The sequence below is a fragment of the Schistosoma haematobium genome, chromosome ZW (genome assembly GCF_000699445.3).
Source record: "Schistosoma haematobium chromosome ZW, whole genome shotgun sequence".
NCBI classification, from domain to species: Eukaryota; Metazoa; Platyhelminthes; class Trematoda; order Strigeidida; family Schistosomatidae; genus Schistosoma; species Schistosoma haematobium.
In genome coordinates, this window is record NC_067195.1 from 18986955 (window position 1) to 18998751 (window position 11797).

The 11797-nt window shown below is 32.7% G+C and overlaps 1 protein-coding gene across 1 annotated transcript; it reads right to left on the reverse strand.

Moving 5' to 3' along the window:
* Window positions 1-331: 331 nt before the first annotated feature.
* Window positions 332-9946, reverse strand: MS3_00002944 (uncharacterized protein). The gene is made up of 2 exons (XM_051210606.1): window positions 9500-9946; window positions 332-735 (listed from the first exon to the last, which is right to left on the reverse strand). Exons 1-2 carry the CDS (start codon window positions 9749-9751, stop codon window positions 601-603), a joined length of 387 nt encoding a protein of 128 aa, XP_051070613.1. The 5' UTR covers window positions 9752-9946; the 3' UTR covers window positions 332-600.
* Between the last annotated feature and the right edge of the window lie 1851 nt (window positions 9947-11797).

Sequence of the window (11797 nt, forward strand, 5' to 3'; positions counted from 1 at the left end):
ATTCTCTATGTAAAATGACAAATACCTTGCTAACAAGTTGTTCTATCTTCTATTGTGCGTTCTTTAAAGATACTGCGTCAATAAATCCGAATTTCGTGAGTAGCCACTCACATCAATTGCATCAATTCAAGCGATTGATCTGACAATCCATAGTTATACGGACCCATTAATACTCCACGAAAGTTACAAAATTTATCCTTGAACCATAGAGGCATACTAAATACTACTTTAGGAAAGTCGTGCCAACTTATATTATTCCTCAAATATGAAGACAACTCCAGTGTAATTTCAATGCGTATATGCATAAAATTAAGTCTAAATAGATATTCAAGACTAATTTTATCATTTATTTTTTTACACCAGACATGATGAAAATGAACGGCATGAATCTTAAAGGATTACACTGTAATTATTCTCAAACAATTGAAAACTGATATCAAACCTAATAAGTACATGAGGATTTGGTTATTAAAGAATCCACATATTCTGTATTGTTTCCTAATGAGTAATATGAATCCATAAGTTTAAATCACCATAAATAGTCATCACATAGATTATGTAAAATTACTTCTTAAAGACTGTTAATCATTTTTATATGGGTTAAATGTATATTAGTAGTAATATTATAATCATTATTGATATCGTTGCACCAATAACTATTAAACTTGTCATAAATTTATGTTGTTTCCATTTGAGTAGATTGAATTTTTTATTCACCTTCTTAAATTGTTTTGCCTGAAAAAAATTAAACATATAAAAAAAGGTTGAAACATTGAAACGAATATTGTTTAGGAAGCGTACAATTAACAATAAATAAGTAATCCATAGTGTAAAGGGATTGTGAAGATTGTTGAGTTTCACAGTTAATATCACAACTATTAAAAAAACACAAGAAAAACAACTAAACAGTTGTTTTGCCCTAGTATGGGACTCCTCGGGAGTGTGCATTAGCACCCCTAAAACAGAGGGTAGAGTGTATTATGTTGAGACTATGATCCTACATTTCGTGCTAGTCGATGTTCCTGCGAACTAGTGCTCTGTGTGGAATCCGATATTGGATGACTCAGTTTACAGTCTGAGAAGTTAACACAGTGTGATTCGTATCGCTACTGACCTACTCTAGCACTGAAGCTTTTACATTGATTGGTTTCTCGGTAGTAGTCCAAATGACTCAACATCATTTGATAAACCATTAATTGACGAACAATCCTCGCCATTTACTAACATATTTATTTTGGCTAAAATAATCAAAATATTTTTCCATTGCTTCCAAATGATCTATATTCCCCTTTTCATACATTTTTTCGTTTTTTCTAATGTTATTCGAAGGTTATATGTCTTAATACCTTTTACTGAATACAGTTTTCCCTGTACCACACCTTACGTCATCTTTGTTTTTTAAGTTTTCAAAAGCAAAAGATCATAAATATTTTGCTAACTAGTTGATACTGAACTGTTCTGCTGTATGAAGGTCAACCATAGTTTCTATGGTTATTTGAATGAACTTTAAAAGTTAAGGAAAACAATTTTACACGGGCTATAGTAACGTGAACAACGATAATAATAATTGTTATTACTATTAGCTACGCCTTAGCATCTACAGCAATCTATTTAGAATCACAACTTTTGATAGAGTTGGAATAAATTAATTGATAATTACATTATCTATTTCAAAATAGAAAGAGGAATTCTGCAAAAATCTTCTAACTATTGTTTTTACTTGGAATAATAGGTGATTTGTGAATAAGTTTGGACAGTATTTTAAAAAAAGGGATTAATTTTGTAAGTATGGTGATCTCAGAGATCAATGGTTTAATCGTAAAGATTGTTTTGTCTTTCTAGACTACAGCACATACTTCAAGAGAAAATGCTCTTCTACTTTTTGAAACATATGCTGATGATTTAGGTTAGAAAGACAATGGAAGCATCAAGATTGAGCCATACACTTTAGAATTTTTAAAATTTACTATTTTTACCGTTAGTTGAGCAGAGACCGTCGAGCAGTAAACTAAAACTCTGTCGTGAGCTCTCCTATCCAATTATTTCCAAGTGCTATTCGTACCTATGACGTCTGCCTCTGATTCTCGACGCAGAATATTCGTTGGTCTGTCTCTTTTCCTTTCGTCTCCGGGATTTCAAGTTAAGGCTTGCTTTTTTACTTGGTTTGATGATTTCCGCAATGTGTGTCCTATCCACATCTAGGGTCCGTTCATAATTTCTTCTTCAGCTGGAAGCTGGTTTGATCATGGTTGTACCAACTCTCCAAGTTTCAGTCCTGAACAAGAGACCTGTCTTGACATTTATATTAAGAGTTCTAACTTTCTTGTGGACTGACAGTTGCTTCTCAAAAAGCACAACCAATCCCAAATCCTCATCTCAAGCTATAAACATTCTCCGAATCTCAACTGACTGGAGATAAGTGTATGCTGTGAATTAATTAAAAATATATCGTTATATCTTTTTAAAATGGAATCGGAATATTTTCTTTGAGTGGTATACTTTTACAAAAGATTATCGTCAGTTTACATTATATCTTCATAATATTTTAGCCTTATCCACTACTGGTTCAGTAAATGTAGTAATTGTTAGAATAAAATAAATTTGAAACAGTTAGATGATCGGTAAAGATTTGTTCAGTTCGAAATCAATAATAATCGTTAACTGGTAGCACCTCACATTGTAATAGTCAAGAAGACTTAGAAACCATTGAATGTGGAATACTTTCCACTCTCAATAGTATTCTATGTATTTACAACTAGCCTCTTAATTTCGGTTCTTAACTAACCAGTCGTAGACTCAAACTTCAATTCTTCTTCTTCTGTTTCAGAGACCAGACGGTCTCAGTGTGACATAAAGCCCGTATACATGAAATGTGCTCATCCCAGTGCATTATATTCCGTGACTTTTAGAATTGATTAAATCTTGTAAACAAATAACTTTTCACTAAAGAAAAAATTATATGCTAACTTATTTTACACTTATTCTCCCGTCGATATCCGTCAGTAATGAAAAACTTTTTTTCATATTTATTTAGTTATTGGTTGTATTTCATAAAGTTACTCAGTGAGTCATCTTTAAATCGTAGCTAAAGATTGGAATCTCAAGGCAAATCTGTCCAACATTAGTAAAAGTAGAACTTCGGGGAGGGGTGTGAGAAAGAATCTATTGAATGATAGATTGCACATTTTAATTCATATATAAAATAAGGAAACTTAATAAAGATTAAAGAAAGCCTGAACCCTATTGAGTCTATATTGGGCATCAACTTAGAAGTATTTACCTATGAATTTGCCGCAAAAGAAACTTTGAGTTTACATGTTCCAGTGACAGCACATTATCCGTCGGTTATTAAACGTCAATCACAAAACTGGCTTTTACGCTATTTATCATCATTTAATTTTAATTTGTTATTACTTTTTGAATATCCAGTGGTGGCTTAATAATAAAAACATATAACCTATAACCATCCCCTCACATTTCAACTCTACATCATTTGCTTCTATTTTGTCAGGAGAGTAGTATTATCAATGCCTTTACAAAAATTTATAGCTTAAAACTGAATAAGTATATCTACATTAACATTATTGATTTCCTATCCAGTACCTGTGATCTGTTTTCATTTCGAGATGAAAATGAAGGACACAATGAGTTTATCAGACCAGTTGACCTAAGTTATACAAAATACCATAGTACAATAATGGGTCACTGTAGGAGTGCAAGAATAGAGCATAATAAACAGCTAGATTATTCAACGAGTAAGTGGTTAACGTTTACGTTGATTATTTCTATGGAATAAATTACAAACTGTTATGACTTTATATCCGGCTTTTTACCACGTGGTTTATCCACCAATCAAAACACGACTTATACAATCTTCGCACTGTGCCAAACCAACGACCTTCGACCGGTATGGGCAGTTTAGCGTCCTTAATGGTCCTATATCCGTCTAGCCCGTTCACTTGAGTCCAGAACAACAATACCAGCTACCAATATGCCAATCGAATGAAATCGAACCATTTATTTCAGACATACTAGGTTTATATATCAATCAAACAGACCGCAACGCACCATAAAATAGGAAATAACATTTGTACACAATAAAGCCAAAAGGTGGCTGTGAACGTGGGAGGCAGTAGCCACTAAACTGAACATAGCTTAAGTACCGTGAATCGCACAATTATAAATTATAGGTCAAAATAAAGCTTATAACAAGGGGAATATAAATACACATAATCTAATTATTGAATAATTATACCATAAGAATGTATGGATAATATTAGTCAATTAATATGTCTCAGAAGTTACTCGTGATTTAATCTTCGCTCGGATATAACACAAACACTGTTCTTTCAGTGATACAACTCATATCTAAAGGTTTAATGGATATATCAGTAGTTGTGTTAGACTCCTTTTGGTAACACCTATTCAGTTTATTATCTGTCTTCGTTATTTTAAAGTAATCTAAGTTATATATTTGTAAAAACACCGTAATACTTATCTATCTATTCACTGTTTTCTTTATTTATAAATAAATCTCGGTTAAAGGTTCACACTGAACAATGTAGTGAATTCGTTTAATTTTATTCAGCGTAACCCGTTTTTTGTGAGCGATGTACATTAGAAATTATTGATTGTCACTGAAGATCAAAATTTTAAATTTTCTAAATAGTATAATCCGACCAGATTTGATTTGAATATCGTAGTTAAAAAGAATATGGTTGTAACTGTTTTCTTGGAAATCATATGAAAAGATACATCTAATTAAAAAGATACTATTTTTATCCTGAGAAAACGTAATCACGCCAACTGTCTTAACCAGCAGGATTGAAGAAATTTGGTTCCCAGAAATCGATAGTTATTTCCACAACGAAGGTAAAAAAAGAACGGACTACCCATGCAATCAGTGTTTAGGGAAACCAATATATACTAAGAAATATGTTGTCTCAGAAGGTTTAAATGTTCCAGACAAAATGTTTTCCATATGCTGAAAGCATTTTTCGATACTGGACAATCGCACGGAAGCAGATAACATTAAATAAGACGATATCGGGAACTGCATCTCTAAATGATAGGATTTTGCATTATAAAACTTAGGTATTTTTTCATCATTTAGCCAGCGCAACACAAAAAAGTGGTCAGGAATAAGATATATACAGCCTTTGTTACATGGTATTTGGACGGCAAACTACAACTTTCTTCAAAGGTCACTGATCTGTGAGCTTGTCATTATAAATAAGTCAACCATACATTAGTGACTTTCTATATCACATAATAAACAATGTTACCCATGATTTCATTTTTTTATTTCATTAGATTAAATGTTTCACAGTTAGAGAGATTTAGAGTGTGAAAGCTCTTCTAAAAAATGAACTCTCTTGTCACGTGCAAAACTAACCACATTTTGGTTAATGACAATTCGCATTACTAATCGCATTCATAAAAAACATCTGCTGAGTTCTATGGTTTACATCACGTACTGACATCAGTTAATTAACCGTTGAAAAATGAAAAACAATAGACAGCTGTTTTGTCTTGGCACAGGACTCCTAAAAATCAGGACCTTTAGAACTCTTAACGAAGCCATGATCCTTAGATAACTGGTCTCATATCCGACGGTCGATATGCCTAACTTTAATTGATTCACAATATTACGCGACCGTCTTCCAATACCGTTAGTAGGACTGCTGAATTGAGCGTTTTGAAAATAATGAATTCATGTCATTAATTACAAGTATTACAGGTGGTCAAAATATCATTACCATAATAAAGTTTTGGGATAATTTAATAAAGAAGAATCGTCAGTTCAAACCTAAAATAAAACTGTTCAACTATCAACAAACACATTTACTTCATTACTGTTTGATTTCCCAAGCATCAATTCATGTTTTGTTTCACTCAATTTTTGCTATTATTTTGCATGTTATAATAACTTAAAATTAAACAGTTATTATCAGTTTAGGGGTTGTGGAGATTGTTAAGTTTTTGATTGAAATCATGAGTCATTTGAAGCTAAACCACCATGGAAAACCTGGAAGCACTGGACGGCCGTTTCGTCCTAGTATGGGACTCCTCAGCAGTGTGCATCCACGATCCCACACCCCGCGAGATTCGATAATTACCATGTGCTCACTAGTGACTATCTTCGTGAGAAAATTCTCGGAGTTCTGGTGAGAAGCCGTGACCAGTGAAGCTAATCCGTGTCGGGTAGAAACAGGTGTCTACCTCAGTACAATGGAAGATGGTTGCGCAATTTCGTGGATTGGTTGAGGCTAGACATTAACACCACTGGATGCCGGATCAGTGACCTAGTTGATTAAGAGCCTGGCGCGAGACTGGTAGGTTCTGAGTTCGAATCTTGCGGGGTGCAGGATCGTGGATGCGCACTGCTGAGGAGTCCCATACTAGGACGAAACGGCCGTCTAGTGCTTCCGGGTTTTCCATGGTGGCCTAGCTTCAATTAACTCATGATTTCAATCATAAACAGTTATTGTTGAAGTCTAAAGAAAATTCTGACTAAAGTTATGATACAAACTCATTTAATTTCTTCGCTACAGGAATACACTGAGACTAACAGAGGCGATCTTCACTGACATAAAGCAATCATTAGACAATAACTAAATTAAACGAAACAATCAAATGTGAATAATTTCCGCAAGTTTCAATTTTTACAAGGTGTAGTACAGTACTTTTTTTATATAGAAGCAGGAAACTTGAATTAATCACCTGGAACAGTAAATAACTGAATACAAACTAATTGAATTATTTATTTTTTTAATCATCAAATGACTGATTCCAATAGATGGAGAGATAGAGATTAAATGGTAAATATTGATTGTAATGCTTGTAAACAGCGATCGATCAATAAACTGAATGAGTTTTTCTTTTAATAGTTGACCAAACTTTCACTTAAACTAAATTATTTAATTATATTTAGGTCAAATATGAAGAACGTCAAATTAGACAAATGGAATAGGTTGAAATGGCCTACTTCTCTCACCCTGAAGAAAATAAATTTCATAGAGGACTTATTGGAATTTATTACAGTTAGGTCATATGAATTTTTAAATATTTATTTCTGACTCTAGGAATATTGATGATGAAAATAATAGCTTTGGTGATAAATCGCTGAAGGCAATGGACAAAAGGTACTGGTCTTGTGCTTCATGTTATTTGATACTATCAACAATTTGTATCTGCAATCTGAATGTAGGATACGGAAAGACGTTACCAAGTGTTACAGCCAGTGATAGTATCGTTGAGCTATACAGGTAACGAATGGCTTCCTAGTGAAATACGATATTTGCGCTAGCTGCAGTTGTATAAGTTCCTAAAAGTTATGATAGTTAAAAAGTTGGATGTTCGATCGCACGGAAAAGGCTGATAGATATTCTTTGTTTTCGAAACTTACTGTTAAAAAGTAAACAACTACTCAATCAACTAATCGATTTTGTAATTATGAACGTTTTAGAACTATGCTCGTTATCTAAACTCTAGAAGAATATAATACTCTAAACACAAACTGTCCAACATCACAGAATTTAAGCCATTGCTTTAATCCAATCAATTTAACTCATCGGTTCAATATTTTAATGAATTCTTAACAAAAAGCGGGAAAGTTCGCAAACTTTCTAATTTGACTGATAATAAAATTAACTAGTTAAAAGTTTTAGCTGATTATTCGCCAATGATTCAGTTTATGTGATCATTTCACGCACTTAATTTCTGCATTAATCTGTGATTCATTCTGATGAGTTTTGGTTGATAACACTGAAGCATTAATCGTCCTTCTGGATAACATCATCAGGACTAAGTTAGGATAGAAGTGAGCTACTCGAATTTCTCTACATATGAGTGACAGCTTGTTTCGTTGACATTGAGTTTGATTGGTTGTTGTTGAATCTTGTCCTGTTATTATCTACATATTTCTTTTGGTGGCGTTCGTCTTTGATCTTATCCTTAATCTTATATTTATCAAGAATCACATCAGAGAGGAAAGCCACAAACAGAAACATGTAGATAATAACAGGACAGGATTCAACAACAACCAATCAAACTCAGTGTCAACAAAACATACTGTCACTCACCTTGACAAAAACTATGTTAAAATTGATCTGTTACCTGAAAAGCATCTCCTGGACAAAGTTTATTTTATTATTTGTTACATATATCTGACAAATGCATTGGATTTTTTAAATACCTCACTATTGATATACATTATTCAATAAGATGAATATCTCCACTATAAACAGTTAAGTGTACAATGTAAGTTGAGGAAAATCTCTTTGAAAAATTCTGAATATAATTATTTATTTACTCATATTTACCATTTATTTTTCCCAGTATAGTAATCGAATAAAAAAGAACTTGATTGAATAATTGGGCAAACAAAATGTTCGTTTAACAAGAGCACAACATATTGTCCATATTGGCGTTCATTTCTTAAATGATAACTTTAATACGTAAGTCATAGTATCAATGTAAAAACCTTTTGTAGATTAGTGTACTTTTTAAGTGATAATTGTGATAAGTTGGCCTCGCTTTGGGTTCCATTAAAGATCCTGGCGTGCTGAAAAATATTTTCTTCGTAGAATGGGACTTCGCGGCAGTATGCTGTATTATGAATTCACTTACATCGGAAATACTTAACATTCCAAGCCAACCAAATGGCTTAGTGAGTAGAAATATGGTTTGGACCATGACGAGGTCGAGTGTTCACGTTGCGGTAGTATTCTGAACTGGGATGGGATAACCGTTCAGTGCTCTTTAATTTCTAATTGTAACCTAATCGACGTCAATCCATCAAGATTACCACCAAAACACTCTTGACCTGTATCACATGATGGGATTCCAAAGTAGGTTTCTAGTCACGTCACAACTCCTAACACGTATAAAATCACTGACTTCCCATGAAATGTGTAGAGAATTGTTGTCGGAGTGAAATCTCTACATTTACTAAACCAGTAAACTTGATTACTTCTGTTGAAACAAAAATTTAGTCCAAGAAGTTTTCCTGTCAGTTTCTTCTACTCACAACTAAACTGAATAAGTCTGAAATTTATGCAGCTTTAAAAGTTTATCGGATAAGATCAATCTCTCTTTATGACCAGTTTTCGATAGAGCATTTCGTAATTTGTCTGTTAGTAATTTTTAAGTCAACAGCTTTAACTACTTACAAGTAGTCAGAAGTTATACTTGAAAATGGTGAGCCTGAAGTGCTTTAGATATTGAGGAATCGAGTAGTCTAATGATTACATTTTGAGCTAAATGAGCTGTACTAATTTTATTCAAACCTATCATTTGTTCACTACCTAACTATCCAGTTCTTCCCTTGCGGTTTGTTGCTACCATCAGTGTTCCACATTGTTTTTCTGGAGATGTATTCACAATGTAGGTATCAATACCGTGTTTGAACTTGATTGTATCAAATAAATTAAGCATTGGGTAGAGAGTTAATGATAAATATTATATATATATGTATATAGTTAACCTAATTACTTACATTTTTTTCCATAGCTTCAGATCTTTCTAATAATGTGATTAATTTAGTTTCATGTTGACTAAGTTCTATGCAGTTTTTATACAAGATATTTTCAATATCAATAATCGTTTGATTTAAACAACTGAAATTATTTCCTGGAGTAGCATTTGTCGAAGTAGTAGCAGTATCATTAGCAATAATCGGCTCCGAAGTAGAAATCTTCATAACTGAGAATTGATTTTCTTTATCGTGACTACTTTGCACATTTTTCATTGTGTTATAGGCATCAAGTTACAACCTTTTTGAAGATATACCGATTGAAATGTGGGCAAGTACTTAAATGATGTCAGTAGTAGGACTGTGCATACATATTAATAATTCTTATATCAAGCATAACTTGGTGTATTTAAAAACAAACAGTGATAAGTACATGTATATAAAGGTTTACTAAATGGAACAAAAAAGTTATTACACCGATATTATTCAATATTCATTATATATATATATAATTACTGAGTTAACTTTAGTACATTTCACGTTTTTTTTGTAGCACAATATTATAGATAGAGACAACTTATTTGTTTTATTGAAATGAAATAAACACCATTTGAATGTTTAGACAATCAAATTAGTAAGTTCTTGTGATATTGTTTATACAACACTTGTATCGTTCAATGTTTATTTTGTTTGAGGTTTTAAAATACGTGAGATTGAAAGGCTAGGTTGATATTTTTATTGTACACCTAGTTGGTATCTGTTATAATGACAGAAAAAATCGTTAGGGTGACTGGACTGTAAATAATGGGAACTTTCCCGTAAAAACGAATCTTCAAAATAAAATGAGAGAACCATTGCCTAGCCAACGGAATGATATCTAGTTTAGTCGGTTTTAGAGAGGATTTATTTTTTAAGCATAAAATTCGTTGACTTTTTCTCTTAATTCTATAATATAGTCGCAATGATAATAAATTTTTTTCTTTTTCATACTTCTTACATTATATTGACGATATGTACTGGGTATTATCTCTACTAAACATGCTTGACTCAAAGGTTGAATTGAAAACTCAATATAATATTTAGTCCGATAATCTCGTTTAGTTACGTACAAGTGATACTATTTTTAGTATTTTCTAAATACTGAAAATACTACTACTTTAGAATTAACGTTAAGAAGACCACCACAGTGTACTCCAGATAGTCTTACAGTTTAAATATAAGTCAATTTTTTAAACAGAATATAAATGTTTATAAATTTGACTTGCAGTTAAATTTTACTAAACAGGATCTTTCGGTAAAGTATTAGGATTCAAACATTATCTATTTGAACCAAAGCAATGTTAGGGAAACTTTAATTTTATGGAGCAATATTAATATAATAATGGAGTAAATCCTAACTAAGTATCTGTAACGGGGAAACGTCATCAGGAAAATGGGTTAAAATGAATAAATTTATTCATTATATATGAATTCCTGTGCAAAAACACAGATTAAGATTTTCGGTTCGACTCTCGATGGATTCGAATGCGTAAAATTGGCCTGTTTGACCGTAATAGGGGATACAGCAAATAACTTTAATAGATATATAAAATTTGGCTTTTGCACATTACTGGTCAATTGTGATAGAATCAAGTTACAAATTCACTTGCATTAATGATTTTTGAACGATCAAAAGAGATACGAATAAATTTGTCCAAGTTCGCCAGTAATTCACTTGGTTTAACCATTTTTATTGAGCAAGGTAAGCCAATTCTTATGATGTAACATACTTATACGGTAGAGTAAATGTAAGAGAAAATTAGCCATAACGAATAAGAATACCCACCTAGTTTTATGTCATCATCCACGAGGACATTATCTCGGCTAATCTAATCACCCTGTGTTATGGATCCTGAGGAATAATGTGCCAATCATTATCATGTTAAGTCTAATGATGTCCTTGGACGTCAAATGAACATTTCCTATTGGCCGTTATTTATTTCACTCGTTAAATACTGTACAGATGTTGTTTTCTATTTTTATGGTACGATGTGGTCTGTTTGGTTAGTATATAAATAGAGTATGTCTGAAATATAATGATCTATAACTCAGAGGCTGTGACTTGCGTTCTAGACTCAACTGGCTGGGCTAGACAGGGAAGCGGGACTCTAGGTAGTCCTTACGTGTTTTATGTGTCACTGTAATCGATCGATAAAAACGCTGCTTATCAAAACCTGCAGTCCACCTGTTACAACACCCTGGTGGATGTGAAATTCGTAAGCAAGTACCATTTCGCGCGTACAGCCTAGAAGACATTTAATCTTTTTTTTCTGTCTACATAAA